At 43.6% G+C, this 14982-nt stretch overlaps 1 protein-coding gene and 1 pseudogene across 1 annotated transcript; both read left to right on the top strand.

Moving 5' to 3' along the window:
• The first annotated feature begins 622 nt into the window (after positions 1-622).
• LOC143401495 (HLA class I histocompatibility antigen, B alpha chain-like) lies at positions 623-8864 on the top strand. The gene is made up of 6 exons (XM_076859047.1): positions 623-781; positions 4121-4417; positions 5834-6109; positions 6695-6973; positions 7094-7224; positions 8426-8864. The coding sequence occupies exons 1-5, from the start codon at positions 721-723 to the stop codon at positions 7198-7200; spliced, it is 1020 nt and encodes a 339-aa protein (XP_076715162.1). The 5' UTR covers positions 623-720; the 3' UTR covers positions 7201-7224; positions 8426-8864.
• A 40-nt stretch (positions 8865-8904) lies between these two features.
• LOC143401496 (nuclear inhibitor of protein phosphatase 1 pseudogene) lies at positions 8905-9832 on the top strand (annotated as a pseudogene).
• Positions 9833-14982: the final 5150 nt, after the last annotated feature.

The raw sequence follows: 14982 nt of genomic DNA, 5'->3' as shown, positions 1-14982 counted from the left end.
TGGGAGAAATAGTGATCCTGAGTGTTCTTGGTTCTGAGTTTCTGCAGTTGTTGGTTGTGGGTTTTTTGTGGGTGTCCCTTTTACTTCTCGTACTGGAGTAAATACCAGCCCCACCCACCCACTGCTTAGCGAGCGTTCTTCCACTGAGGAACACCCCCAGCCCATAATTGAGATATTTTAATGAAAAGAAAATAACTTTGTGGGTTGCTGAGACTAAGCAAGCACTCTACCAGCTAAGCCCCAGACCGCAACTGAAGACTGTAAAACGAAAGTTGGTATGTTCCAGTTAGAAGCAGGATATCATCCAAATTCAGAACACCAAAGCAGAATCTTATTTCTGTGAATTTTCAGGCTTCCCCCCACCCCGCGTGTAACGTTGTTAACATAGGCATCATTTGATCTTCATGTTTAATATTTTCCCCTCATTAAACATTCATATCTACAATTTTCCAAAAGTCCCTGGTTTTTTCCTAGGTAGGTGTAATGACATTTGCATTTGGTGAGGAAGAAGCCATAGCTCAAGGCTTCATCGTTTCTGAAACCACCCTACTTAAACCTCTTCTCTACACACCCCACCCACAGCTTCTATCTGACTGGTCCTCTTAACTCTCGTTTCTCTCGGAGCGCCTCCCTCCACTTCGAGCTTATGGCGGAACTGAGTTTCGCAGTGTGGGTCTGGACTCCCGGGTGACGTGGTCAATCAACAGCACAGCTGAGAAAATGCTATCGACTTTTGTCCTCTTGCATGTGTTCCTGAGCTTCCTGAAGGGCACCCGCGCCCGTGAGTGGAACAGCAGGGGCGACAGGGGCGGCGGGCTGTCAAGAATTGTGGGAGAAACTCGAAGGGGAGAGAGAAAGACCCTAGCCCGAAAACTTCAGGGCATTTTGCAATTCCGGGGTAACTTTCCAAAATCTTAGCGATGGTTGCAGGTCCTTACTCGCCAGCCTACAGCGTCTGGGAAACAAGGGCTCTGGCAAAGCAGGGCGGGCGGTGCAGACTAGTAGGAAGCTGGCGCACCTCTGAACGCTGCACCCTGTGTACTCAACATTGACGGTTTTGGAGCTTTAAAGTTACATAGAAGGGCTGGGACTGGGGCTCAATGGTAGTGCACGTGCCTGGCACGTGTGAAGCACTGGGTTCAAGTCTCAGCACTGCATATAAATAAATAAAATAAAGGTCTATCAACAACTTAAAAAGAAAAAAAAAGAGCTACATAGAAAAGAGTCACCTGGTAGAGTGCTTGCTGCGCAACAGTAAGGCCCTGGGTTCAATCCCCAGCACCACACACCCACATATACACAAGAACAAAAAAGAGGGCTTAAGGAGGCTGATTCATAGTGGGGTTGGGAGGGAGAGAGTAGGAAGATTAGATCAACTCTAGCTAGGGAAAAGGGGAGGGAGGGGGAAGAAGGGGGAGGAAGGAAGAGGGAGGGAAAGAGGAAGGGAGGGGGAGGGGAGGGAGAGGAGGGAGGGGGAGGGGAAGGGGAAGGAGGGGGGAGGGGAGGGGAGGGGGAGGGGAGGGAGCTCTATATATGTAATATAAATTGTAATGCATTATTCTGTCATAAGTAACAAATTAGAATAAAAAAATTTAAAAAAGAACCCCAGAAACTGGGTGTCTGAACCCACCATTTTCTGCCAATGTTTTCAAAGTATCTTCCTTACTTTATTTTTTTTCTTCCTTACTTTAAAAATATTTATGTATTTATGAAATAACTGTACATCAATACATTGGCACATTATGAAATATTTAAAAATAGAAATTCAAGCTGGGCTCGGTGGAGCACGCCCTATAATCCCAGCAATTCAGGAGACTAAGGTAGGAGGATCCTAAGTTTGAGGCCAGCCTCAGCAATTTAGAACCTGTCTCAAAACAAAAAGGGATGGCAATGCCATTTAGTGGTAAAGCACCCATGGTTCAATCCCAGTACCAAAAGTAGATATTCAAAAGGATGGGATAAAAATAAAATAATTTAACTAACAGCTTTTAAAAAACCTCATAAAATTATTAATTATAATATTTTCAAGTGACAGCAATGTAACTATGCTTAATTATTTTTGAAAAGTATACTTTAAGGGCTGAGGTTGTGGCTCAGCGGTAGAGCGCTTGCCTAGCATGTGCGAGGCCCTGGGTTCGATCCTCAGCACCATATAAAAATAAGTAAATAAAATAAAGCTATTGCATCCAACTACAACTAAAAAATATTTTTTTTTTTTTTAAAGAAGAGTATGCTTTAGTTGAGTGTGGTGGCACAGGCCTGTAATTCATGCTACTTGGGAAGCTGAGGCAGGAGTATGGCAAGTCCCAGGGCCAGACCTGGCAACTTAGTGAGATCTTGTCCCAAAATAAAATAAGAAAGGCTGGGGATGTAGCTCAATGGTAGTGTACTTGCCTAGCATAGGCCAGGTCCAGGGTTCAATTCCCAGCACTAGAGGGAAAAAGGAGAGAGAGAAAATTATGCTTTAACAATTTGTGATACTGGGGCTGAGGATATAACTCAGTTGGTAGAATGCTTGCCTTGCATGCTCAAGGCCCTGGGTTCAATCCTCAGCACCAAAAAAACAAAACAAACAAACAATTTGTGATACAGGTATTTGTTCTGAGTTCATTTTGATCCTTGGTTTTAAGGGTAGTTAGAGCTGAAAGAGATTCACTCACATACACTCACACACACAAACACACACAATATATTCATGTGGAAATGCATCATTAATATACTCACTTGATTGTGTCTTATCCAGGAAAATTCTATCACGAAATTTATATAAAAATTTTTTTCCCCTTAGCTACTACATTTCCATTCTCCCTTAAACAAACTAATGAGAAGCTATTGTCCCAAGCCTGGGACAATGCAGATTTTTAGTCAACCATTATTCCAGATGTTTCTGTAAGGGTATTTTGGATGAGTTTTATATTTAAGTCAGTGGATTTTGAGTAAAACAGATTGCTTTCCATAATTGTGGTTGGGCCTTACCCAGTCAGTTGAAGACTTTAAGAGAAAAAGGCCCCTGAGGAAGAGGAAATTTTGCCTCCACAGTGACTTCAGACTTGAGCTGCAACATCAGATTTTTGTCACCAGCCTGTCTCCCCTGCAGATTTTGAATTTTCCCCCACCTCCACTGCATGAAACAATTCTCACTTGTTCCTAGAACTGCATGAGGCAGTTCCTTCATCCTAACTTTTTTTTTTCCCTCTGGTTTTCTTTCTCTGGTGCTAACTAATACAGTAGTTATAGGAACTAAGAATACAATGAGTGACAAGAAAGAAAAGTTGCTATTTCTGTGGGATTTGTTGGTAAGCTGAAAGTGAGTCCATAATCGTGTGATGTCCCTTGATCCTGGAGGCAAAGTAGCAGAAAAAGCTCACCTTGCCAGCAGAGAGAGGTGGGGCATGAGGTGGATTCTCCCAGAGGAAGTGACATTTCAGCAAAGACCTGAAGAGGGCAAGACCTAAGGTAGCCAGTAGAGATTCCAGATGAGGGACAATAAAGGATCCAAAGTTTGGGGAACAGAAGCCAGACCAGGAGCTGGGAGAAGTAAGGCTGAATACTGTCTGTTGTCCACTTTTTATAAAAATAAGCTGAACTATAAGAAAGAAAGTGGCCTACAGTGAGGGAAAAATGGTCTAGGGAAACACTTGCAAGACCCGCACTGGTGCCTAAACCTGAAGTGGGGGGAGGGGCCTCTGCCTCTGCGGTTGAACTGTTGTGGCACTATAGCAGGGACCTGGAGGAGAAATCTATTTCAGGCATTGTCATTCCCCGCCCTCATTGCCCGCCCTCGGAGCTATTTTTAAACCTCCTGGTACTCCGGATCCTTCTTCCCAAGCCCTGATCAAGAATTTCTTCATAAAAACTTTTTATTGAGATCTTGCACTTAACATTTCTTTGTTAATTCTTTGAATTCTCTCTGAGTATAGAATGTGGAATTTGAATGCACTTGTGCTGGTGGGTTCTTCTGCACCATTATTTCCATTGTTTTATGCTATATGTCCTGTCTCTTCTATTACACACACACACACACACACACACACACACACACACACTCATCCCTCACATACTGTGAGCTAGATCCTCAACCAATACCAAAGCTTACCTGAATCCATGATCTCTGCCTCAGGAACACACTCTCTGGAGTATTTCTACTCAGCTGTGTCTGAATCACGCCCAGGCGTCCCCAAGTTTACTGCCTCTGGCTTCGTGGACAACCAACTCTTTATTCACTTTGACAGCGAGGGGATGAAGGCATATCCTTGTGTTGACTGGTTGAAGGAAAAGCCAGAATACTTTGATGATGAGACTAAGATCTTCAAGACTCGGATGAAGATTTTCCAGTTAAGTCTGAGAAATGTGCAACAGTACTACAACAGCAGCATGAATGGGAGTCAGAACAAAGAGCTCCCACAAGAGCTGTCAGGTATGTGCCTGGGAGAAAGCAGGGCAAGCAGCCTCACCCCAGCCCCACAGCCCGGAGGCCCTCGGCAAGTATTTTGACAAGTTCTCACTTGAGAATAAAAGCTAGCTCAGTTTGGTCCCTGGGGACAAGGTCTATGGACATTCTTAGTTCAATATTCAGCAGACTCACTGGGTTGCAGATATATACCTAGCATTTATCTTTCGGTGCTAGAGGGGGACAACCAGAAAACATGACCAAGTGTTTGTCCTCAAAGCACTTACAATTACTATGGGGAGGCATTCATAGGGCTGGAAACATGTTATTGACACTATAAGGCATCCCAAAAGATGTCAAAAGCCAGTACCTCCTTAAACGCCAAATGAGAAGCAGAAAAATAGTTTAATGAAGTAGACAGACAAGACATCCAGTGGTCAGGGAGAGATTCATGAATGAGATGGAACTTTAGATAGAACCTATGGGATGTGTATGGTTTGGGCTAGGAAGATAAATACATTTCATGCAGCCAGAAGTTAGGGCACAGCCAAGGGTGGGGTGGGATTGGGCAGAGTGCATTCAGGGAACAGAATGTAGCTTACTGGTCTCTAGTGTCTCCTGACTGCTTGGGATTATTGAAATAAGTTTGTAAAGGGCCTTTAAATCAGTGAGAGGTATAATGAAAGCTGAAGACTGAAGCTTTTTACCAGTTGATACTGGTAGGAGAATGTGTTCCACAGGGTTTGCCAGATCACTGGGACAGATATCAGCGTAGTCACAACCTGAAAGGGCTCATGACATGGAAGGGAAGAGACAATGCACAAAGTTTGGTATACTGTGTGAGTGTTGATTTAGAAGCTTGATCCTATGGACTGTGGACCCCAAGGGAGGGCACAATTAATCCAAGCTGGGTCAGTCTCAGAGTTATTTATATTTGACTTTGAAATTCATTATGTTTTCAGCAGAAGTTGGTGCTTGTTAATGCTAAGTTTGCCTTCTCTGGAACCTTCTCTAGCACAGAGGTGTATCCTCTGACATTAATGCTGTGTACAGTGATCCTGTTTTCAGAAAGCTGGAAATGATATAATTGGAATCTGATATGATTGGAATCTGATACAATTAACACAGAAGGAAATCTATGTGGTCATGCTCTAACCTTTCCATGTACAAAAGATAGAGAGCTATGGAGGTTGAATAATTTGTCCAATTGACATAATTCATGGCAATGCCAAATCTTTTCCAAGACATCCTGGAACCCAGCATAGACCGTTCACTGCTGCAGAGCTAATGGCAAATAAAAGAGACCAGTATCAGGGACCAAACTAAGTTGTCCAAAGTGTGAACTTCACATAAGGAGAAGCCAAGGGATCAGTTGTGGAGGGAGCAGGGACCATGATGGGGTACATCTGCCCTTACTGACATGCCTGTCTGGGGGATGGGTAGGCCTGCACACCCTTCAGTTCACCTATGGCTGCGAGCTGCAGGAAAACAACAGAGTCTGGGGGCATTGGCAGTATGGCTATGATGGCAGTGACTACCTGATCTTGGATTTGGACACTCTTCAATACACTGCAGTCTCTTCAATTGCTCGCCACACCAAGCAGAAGTGGGAGGACAATAGATATTTGGTAGAAAAAGACAAGAGCTATTTGGAAAAGGAATGCATCTTGTGGCTGCGGAGATATTTGAAGCTTGGAGGGAAGAGCTTGAACCGAACTGGTAATGACCTCCCTCAGCCCACCCATTCGGTTCTTTCTTCAGAGTTGATGGAAAGCTCCCCAGGACTACTTGGGCATAGGGATATAGGCTCTCTTGTGTAGGTGAGTAGGGCCACTGTACTGAAGGGGGCTTCCACGCAGCAGGAGCTATGGATTTGAGCAAGTCTCCTGGAAAATGCTGTCTGCCCCTTTTCTAAGTCCTCCCTGGGGCAAAACTGCTCTCATGACCTCTGGGCATGTTCCTAGGCTGGGGGTGGGGCGGGGGTTACACTTTTGCCCCTTTTCCACTAGAGATATGGCAACTCTGAGCACCTATCAACATTTATCTGGAAACACTGACCAGTGGCTTGATGAGAAGATGGAGAGTCTTAACATGGCTCTTGCTCTAAAAAAGAATGTTGGGACTGAGCTCTTAGGACAGTTCCTTGGATCCCAGTTTAGCATAGTACTTAGTCCACACCTGCCTAGCTGACACCCCCTGCCTTGCTCTGGTTGGTAACCAAACCATCATGAGTTGCATTTTCCTTGTTATTAGAGTAGCTACTACAATAAGTCTTTGCATGGGTCCTCCCTGCTTTATCCACAGAGCCTCCCTCTACACGTGTGACCTACCATCCCTTCCCTGACCAAAGTAAAATTACCTTGAGGTGCTGGGCCATGGGCTTCTACCCTGCTGAGATCTCCCTGACCTGGCAGCGGGATGGGGAAGATCAGAGTCAGGACATGGAGGTAGTGGAGACCAGGCCTGCAGGGGATGGAAACTTCCAGAAATGGGCAGCCGTGGTGGTGCCTGCTGGAGAGGAGCGGAGATACACCTGCCATGTGCATCATGAGGGGCTGCCTGAGCCCCTCACCCTGAGATTCGGTAAGGAGGAGTTGAAGGTACAGGACTTGTTTATTGGGGAAAGCAGGGGGCATTCCAGAAACCTTCAGCCAAGTCAGGGCTGAAAACTGGTGGTAAGAGTTGCTCACCTTCTCTTCTCAGATCTACTTTCTCAGGCCAACGAACACACCAGTGAGAAATCTAAAGCTGTAGTCACTGTAACTTTGATTGCTATGATACCTCTGCTGCTCATCGTGGGAATTGTGTAGTGGAGAAGATGTCAAGTGGACGAGGTCAGGCTTTCCACATACTTGTGTCCTAAGAGTGCCTCACCCCGAAGGGCTGAGTTACGACTTCTGCCGCTTTTACTTCTAGGGTTAATGTGGTAACATCCTGTGGTGTAGCAGAGCCTGGGAGGGACCTTGCTGGAGGGAGCACAGGCTGAGAAGCTGCTGGTGAAGAGAGATGCTAGAGACTCTTGCAGGCCCTAAGACTGTGTCCCAGTTCAGAGGCTGTCCAAGTCCCATGGCTGCCTCTGAACTCCACAGTCTTGATCTGATGGACCTCCTGCTTCTCTAGGAGGGTTCTAGGAACAGGGATACATAAGGCCCAGAAAGTCCCACAGTGCCTGGGAAGTGAGTCTACTTCACCTGGGTCAAAATTTCTCTGGTCCTTCTCCCTCAGGTGCCTAAGTTTCCTAAAGGAGATTGAGTGAGAATAGATCAGACCCCAAGGCTGAGTTGGTAGATCTGAAGGGTGTATGTAATGGGCTTGTCTGTGTACATGCATATGCATGAATATTAATAAGCAACTGTATGTATGTGGGTTTGTGTGAATGTGTGTGTATAAGCATGTATGGTTTTTTGTGCACATTTATGAACATACGTGTGTTTGTGTGTATGTGTGTGTGTTACTTTAGGACTTCCTCATACTGGTTGTTCCACCAGGTTTAAAAAAAAAAAAAAAAAAAAACTGTTCTCCATTTTCAGGGCACCAGGATAAATGTTGGAGAGAAGAGATTCTTTGCTGTACTTAGAATAATTATGGCTTAGCTTTAATAAAACACATAATAAGGGGCAGAGGAAATAGAATTGGATTCGACAAAGGGGATGAAGGGAAGGGAAGGGAGATGGGAATAGGAAAGACAGAATAAATCTTATATGCAGTTCAATTCACAATAGCCAAGCTATGGAACCAAGCTAGGTGCCCTCAACAAAGGAATGGATAAAGAAAATGTGGGAGTTTCCTGGTGTGCTTCAGGCCTGCCAAATGGGAGGGAGAGACACAGATAAGGTAGCCCAAAACTCCAGCTCCAGCCTTCCACTGTTCAATTGCCCAACCTGGGCAGGTAAACCCCCACCTGGTTTACATCTGGATGTAGTCAAAGGAGACAAATTAATTGAGAAACTCATTATTGGTGAGAAAAAATATTACTTATTTGGGAGAAAACTTGATTTGTGTGACTTTACCATTGACCACCAGTCTTGCTCTCAGGTTCATGCTGCATCAGTCTACCATAAGAATCTGAAGAGAGTTTTCGTGGATATCAATGCAGAATGGGACAACAATGACTGAGATTGAGGGTCTCTGATGACTTCATGACTGTGGCATATCTGATGCCTGGGAAAGTTTCTATGCAAGGCATAGGATGCGTAGCTGCTATGGTAACACCTTGCTTGAGGAGGCTCTGTGCAAGAGTCTTATCAGCTCTGGGCTGGGGATGTGGCTCAAGCAGTAGCGCGCTCACCTGGCAGATTCTACCCTCAGCACCACATACAAACAAAGATGTTGTGTCCGCCGAAAACTAAAAAATAAATATTAAAAAAAAAATTCTCTCTCTCTCTCACACACACTCTCTCTTAAAAAAAAAAAAAAGAGTCTTATCAGCTCTGCAAGTTTGGCCACACAGGATGTAGCACTTAACAATACACATGCTGAGGGGTGGGGGTAGGGGGGCGCTGGGGTTGTGGCTCTGCAGTAGAGTTCTGTCCTCCCAAGTGCTGGGTCCTGGGTTTATTTATTTATAAGTAAGTAAAATAAAGGTTTTGTGTCCAACTACCACTAAAAAAAAATATTAAAAAATAAAAAACAGTACACATGGCATTTTCTTAGGTCACACTCAATTGGAACTCACAAGCCACAACAAATTCCACGGTCTCATTTGGCACTTCCACAAGGGCACACACTGCACAAGAAACCTCAGACATTGCCATCAGCTGTGAAAGGAGAGGAAAAGATGAATGAAGATTATGAACTCAAGGACCCATTGGGACTTCCAGAGAAAGAAACTGAGCTTGATAACCTGACAGAGCTCAACACTGTCCACAAGAAGTGGATTTCTATCCTCACATTAAGGAAGGAAATAAGGACATTCAGAGACTAGAGCAGAAAAGGAAGAACTCATGGGAGACTTTCAGTGAGATGATAAGATCATCAACTCAGATGATGTGGATCCCTCAGTTGGGCAATTCCGGAACATGGTGCAAACTGCAGTAGTCCCAGTGAAGAAAAAGTGAGTAGAGGTCCCTGGATCCCTAGCCTGGAGGAATGAGGGAGCAGGCACATGCAGAATTGTGCCTTTAGTGGAGGATGCTACGGGGGATTTCCCCCAACACAGTGAAGCAGGCTCCCAGCCGCATGGCATTCACGGGACAGCACTTGTGGGTGGCTTGCCCATGCCATACCCAAACCTTGCTCCTGATATGGACTTGACTCCCATCGTGCCATCAGCAGTGAAAATGAACCACGCACCAAATCCTGCAGTCTATAACCCTGAAGCTGTTCATGAGCCCAAGAAGAAAAACTATGCAGAGGGACTTGGCTGAGCAAGAAGACCACACCTTTCTTTCTTATGCAGAGAAAGGTTTCATAGTCATTTTAAATAAACTGCCTTGGCTCTTTCCCTGGCCTTTTATTGCCTCCTTCTTCCTTCTCCTTTCCAAGATCATTTTTTATGTGAGGTCACATACCCCAGGTTGAATCCAGAGTTGTGGAGGTAGCAGTAGCCTCACCAGTCTCAGGGTCCCCACAGTTTCATTTATATTCACTGTCTTTGCAAGTCCCAGGTAGCAAAAGGGTTGCCATGAATCCCAGTGTTATCAAAAGTGTTTAGCATTCTTTCATTAAGCTAAGATTTAAACTCAGAAGTGTTTCCTCAGGTCTTAAGTTTTGAGATCCAGTTTGTCAAAAAAGAAAAGAAAATGTGGTATGTATACACAATGGAATATTACTCAGCTCTAAAGAAGAATGAAATTTTGGCATTTGCCAGTAAATAGATGGAACTGGAGCCTATCATGCTAAGTGAAATAAGCCAGTCCCCCCAAACCAAAGGTTGAATGTTCTCTCTGACATGTGGATGCTAACCCACAACAAGGGAGGGTAGGGAGAGGAAGTGCAGAAGTTCATTGGGTTAGACAAAGAGGAATGAAGGGAAGAGAAGGGTTGGGAATAGGAAAGGCAGTAGAGTGAATTGGACATAACTTTTCTATGCTCACATATGAATACACAACCAGTGTAACACCACATCTTGTACAATCACAAAAATTATATTCAGCTTTATATATTATACATACCCCATGTATGTATAATATATCAAAATACATTCTTTATCACGTATAACTAAAAAAGAACAAATAAAAAAATTAAATTTTATATGCTTTAAATTTTCATATGCTCTAAAAGATTTGCATGAATTAATCAATTGAACTTCATAAGAGCCCTTTGGGACTGAGAGCTATCAATCCCATTTTACAGATAAAGAAACAATCCACTGAAGTTGACTCTCAGGGAACCAGGACTCTAGGGAAACTCTAGCCCAAATACCACCCTGTTATGTTGATTCCTGTACCTGTCCACCTGCCCTATTCCAGGTCACCTCTTGCTGTGGCTCTGCCCAATTTCCCTTTCCCTACCAGACACCAATACCAGATGGAATCTATTGCATTTCTCACCATTCTTACAGTTGGTTGTCTAGTGTGAAATGACACATAAGCTGATGGAATGTGCTTGCTGGAAGAGGTGACATTGGCACTGACATTGGAATCAATGGCATTTACATCAGGATGTGTGAGGCGGACTGTCTGGAATGTTGACGGAGAAAGACCACAGTGGCCAAGTAGATGAGTCATCACTGCTTTATTTCACAGCCCCAAAGCCCAGCTTCACATGGGTCCAAGAAACATTAAGTGCCCCTTCCAATCCCAGCTGCACTCTAGGATGGACTGGAAGGAGCAACCTAACCACACCCTTGCCCACCTGCATGGCTTCAATCAGAGTGTCAGCCACAGCTGGGGTCTTACCCAATGGATGAAATGTAAGAGGATCCACTTCTAAGCTCAGGTGATTGTTGGTAGAATTCAGTTCTTATGCATTGTTAGGCTCACAGCCTCACTTAGTTGTTGGCTGGTGACCAGACATGGAACTCAGTTCATTGCCATGTGGACACGGAACTCAGTTCAGTGCCATGTGGACCTTTCCATTTCAGCAGAGCTTTCAAGCAGAGAAGGCAGAAAACAACATCAATACCAGGAGTGGTGATGCATGTCAGTAGTCCCAGCTACCTAGGAGGCTGAGGCAGGAGGATTGCAAGTTTGAGGCCAGCCTGGGCAATTTAGCCAGATCCTGTCTCAAAACAAAACAAACAAACAAACAGAAAGAAAAAAGGGCTGGGGATGTTGCTTAGTGATAGAGTGCTTAACTAGCATATGCAAGGATCTGGGTTCAATGCCCAGCACGGGGCGGGCGGGTGGCGGGGGGGGGGGGGGGGGGGGAGCATCACCTGGCAAGACAGAAGTCACAACCTCACATGATCATGACACTTTTGCCATAAAAGCAAGTCATTGGTCCCACACACTCCCAACATGAGATTTCACAAGGGCATGAAAACCAGGAGGAAGTTCACTGGGCAGCATCTTACAGTTTGTTTGCCTCAGGAGGTTCTTGGTGAGAGACAACAGGAACAGGAGTAGTGAGGCTCAGGACAGTTTTGCTCACCTTAGTCCCACAATAGATTCTGAAATGTAATCCCAGTGATTCAGGAGGTTGAGGAGGAGGATCATAAGTTCAAGACCAAACTTAACAACTTAGTGAGACCCTCAGCAACTTGGAGACCTTATCTTAAAATAAAAAGGGTGGGGGATGTGGCTCAGTTGTAAAGCATCCCTGGGTTCAAACCCCAGTATCAAAATCATACACAATGGCCCTGTAACTCAGCTGCAGCCTCTGCTGGGTGTGGTCTGAGAGCAGTGTAAGATATTTGGCCCATCTTATTTTTGTATCTGAGAAACACAGGTGGAATACAAATAGACAAAAATTTCCAACCTTGTGGAATATATATTTTATTGGGTAGAAACAAGACTTTATACTACAAACTTAGTGTATTTGTTCCTTTTGCTGATATAAAAACATCGCCACAAGTTTAGTAGCTTAAGCGCGCGCACACACACACACACACACACACACACACACATTTATTCTCTTACAGCTAGCCCTAGAGGTCAGAAGTTTAAAAGCGTCCACAGGCTTCCTTAGTGCATTGATACCAGAGGTTCTGGAGGAGAATCCCTTTTCCTTGTTATTTCCGGCTTCTGGAGCCTGCCAACATTCCTTGGCTGGAGATCCCTTCCTCCATCTTCAAAGCCAGCAGCACAGAATCTTTTCTCCCCTCTGAACCTCTGCTTCCAACTTTTCCTCTTTTTTTTTTTTTTTTTTTTTTTTTTGAAACTTTGACTTGCCTGCCTCCTCTTTTTTTATTTATTTTTTAAGTTTTAGGTGGACACAATATCTTTATTTTATATTTATGTGGTGCTGAGGATCGAACCCAGTGCCTCATGCATGCTAGGCGAGCACTCTACCACTGAGCCACATCCCCAGCCCCACTGCCTCCTTTTATACAGACTTTATGATTACATTTTATACTACAAACTTAGTGTATGCGTTTATGATTACCTAGCTAATCCAGGAGACCTTCTCCATCTCCATATCCATAACTACTACATCTGCAAATTCCCTTTTGTCATATGAGGTAATATATTCATAAGTACCAGGGATTAGGATGTGGACGTCTTTGGGAGCTATTATTTTGCCTACCAAACATACTTTAAAAATTCAAGTTTTATATTAGAAGCTGATAAGAACTAGAGGAAAAAATATAGCAGAGAACATGATCCAGGGTGTGGGTTTATGGCGAGAGAGAAGATGGCTCTTTTATTAGAATGACCAGTATGGAACTCATTTAGGAGGTGACTGGTTTGTAAATGGAATCCTTAAGGATCATTCCAACACAACTATGTAAATTACTCAGAGAGTCATATGAAATTGAAGGAGTCATCGAGTTCATAGATTCTAGGAAAGACAGGCATGGCGCACCAACAGAAGACCATGGGAGGAGCTCCCAGAGAGCAGGCTCATCCAAGCAGGTGGGAAGTGAGAATGAGAACCCAGAGTAAGTGCCCCTCCTGGGATTCAGGGTGAAGTCACAGCAAAAGGAATGAGGGAATTTTGCTGGTTTATTTGAATGTTTTCAGGTCATGATTAAGGGAGACTAGCTGAGGAACTTGTGGCAGGAACCAGCCTTATCACACTGGTGCACGTGGTTCCCTGGGTGGGGGTGTGCATAGTCTGTTTGTGGTGAGGTTAAATCATCAAGAAAATAAGAACTCTTAAAATTTTATGATATAGTGACCACTGAGGAAAGATTCAAAGACCATGAAGAATCATCCCTGGTGTCAATGCACTAAGGAAGAAGCATGCTTGTGTGTTTCCAGAAGAGCAAGGAGGCCTGGATGGCTGAAACAGAGAGCAAGGAAGATAAGTTCAGAGCTACAGTCAGAACATGTAGGCCTTGAGTGAGTTTCTCTGAGTACACAGAGAAGTTAGAAGACAGTTTTGAGAGCCAGGCAAGGTGGTGCACACCCATAATCCCAGAAGTTTAGCTGGCTGAGGCAGGACAATTTCAAGTTCAAAGCCAGCCTCAGCAACTTAGGGAGACCCTATGCAACTAGAGTTGAGACCTTATTTCAAAGTAAAACCCAGAAAGGGCTGGGGATGTGGCTCAGTGGTAAATCGCCCCATGTTAAATCCCCAGTACCAAAAAATAAAATTAAAAATCAACAAAATTGACAGAACTTCAGTTAGATTGACTAAGATTTAAAAAAGGGAAGACAAAATAACTAAAATCAGAAATGAAAGTGAGAGAATTACTACCAATTCTAAATGTAAAAAGGATTATCAGATAACAAGTATTATGAACAAATGGTATACCAACAAATTGGATAACCTAGATGAAACTGACAAATTCCTAGAAGTACAACCTACTAAGAGAGAACCATGAAGAAATAGAAAACTTGAATAGACCTAAACTAGTAGGAATATCAAATCAGTAATCAAAAGCATCCCAACAAAGAAAATCTCAGAACTATATGGCCTCATTGGAACATTTAAAAAAATAATTAATATCTATTCTTTCAATTTTTTCCCAAAAATTGAAAAGGAAGGAATACTTCCTAATTATTCTATGAGTCCAGCAATTCCATGATTCTAAAACCTGACAAATATACTCCAAGAAAACTACAGATTAGTATCCCTTATGAGCATTGAACTATACACAAAGGGGCTATGGTTGTAGCTCAGTGGTAGAAGGCTTGCCTAAGCATGTTTGAGGCGCTGGGATTAATTCTCAGCACCACATAAAAAAATAAACAAATAAATAAAGGTATAAACTTTTAAAAATTATAAAGAAAAAAGAAATGTATAAACAAAAACTCACATTACTGTGAGTAATGGACACAGTGGCACACACTTGTAATTCCAGCAACTTGGGAGTCTGAAGCAGGAGGATCACAAGTTTGAAGCTAGGTTCAGCAAAATAAAACAAAAAACAGGGTTTGGGATGTAGCTCAGAAGTAGAGCACCCCTTGGTTAAATTCCTATTACCTTAAAAAATCAAACTGAGGGACTAGGGTTGTGACCCATTGGTAGAGTGCTCCCCTAGCACGGGTGAGGCCCTAGGTTCAATCCTCAACACCATATAAAAATAAATAAATAAAGGTATT

This window comes from Callospermophilus lateralis, chromosome 6, assembly GCF_048772815.1.
Source record: "Callospermophilus lateralis isolate mCalLat2 chromosome 6, mCalLat2.hap1, whole genome shotgun sequence".
NCBI lineage: Eukaryota > Metazoa > Chordata > Mammalia > Rodentia > Sciuridae > Callospermophilus > Callospermophilus lateralis.
This window is presented reverse-complemented; position numbering and strand designations above follow the sequence as displayed.

Bases quoted from the DNA above. Each gene is read 5' to 3' on its own strand.
- LOC143401495 (XM_076859047.1), top strand. From the start codon at position 721: ATGCTATCGACTTTTGTCCTCTTGCATGTGTTCCTGAGCTTCCTGAAG. The intron at 4,418-5,833 runs GTATGTGCCTGG...GGGGATGGGTAG, and splicing joins GCTCCCACAAGAGCTGTCAG to GCCTGCACACCCTTCAGTTC. The intron at 6,974-7,093 runs GTAAGGAGGAGT...TTCTCTTCTCAG, and splicing joins GCCCCTCACCCTGAGATTCG to ATCTACTTTCTCAGGCCAAC.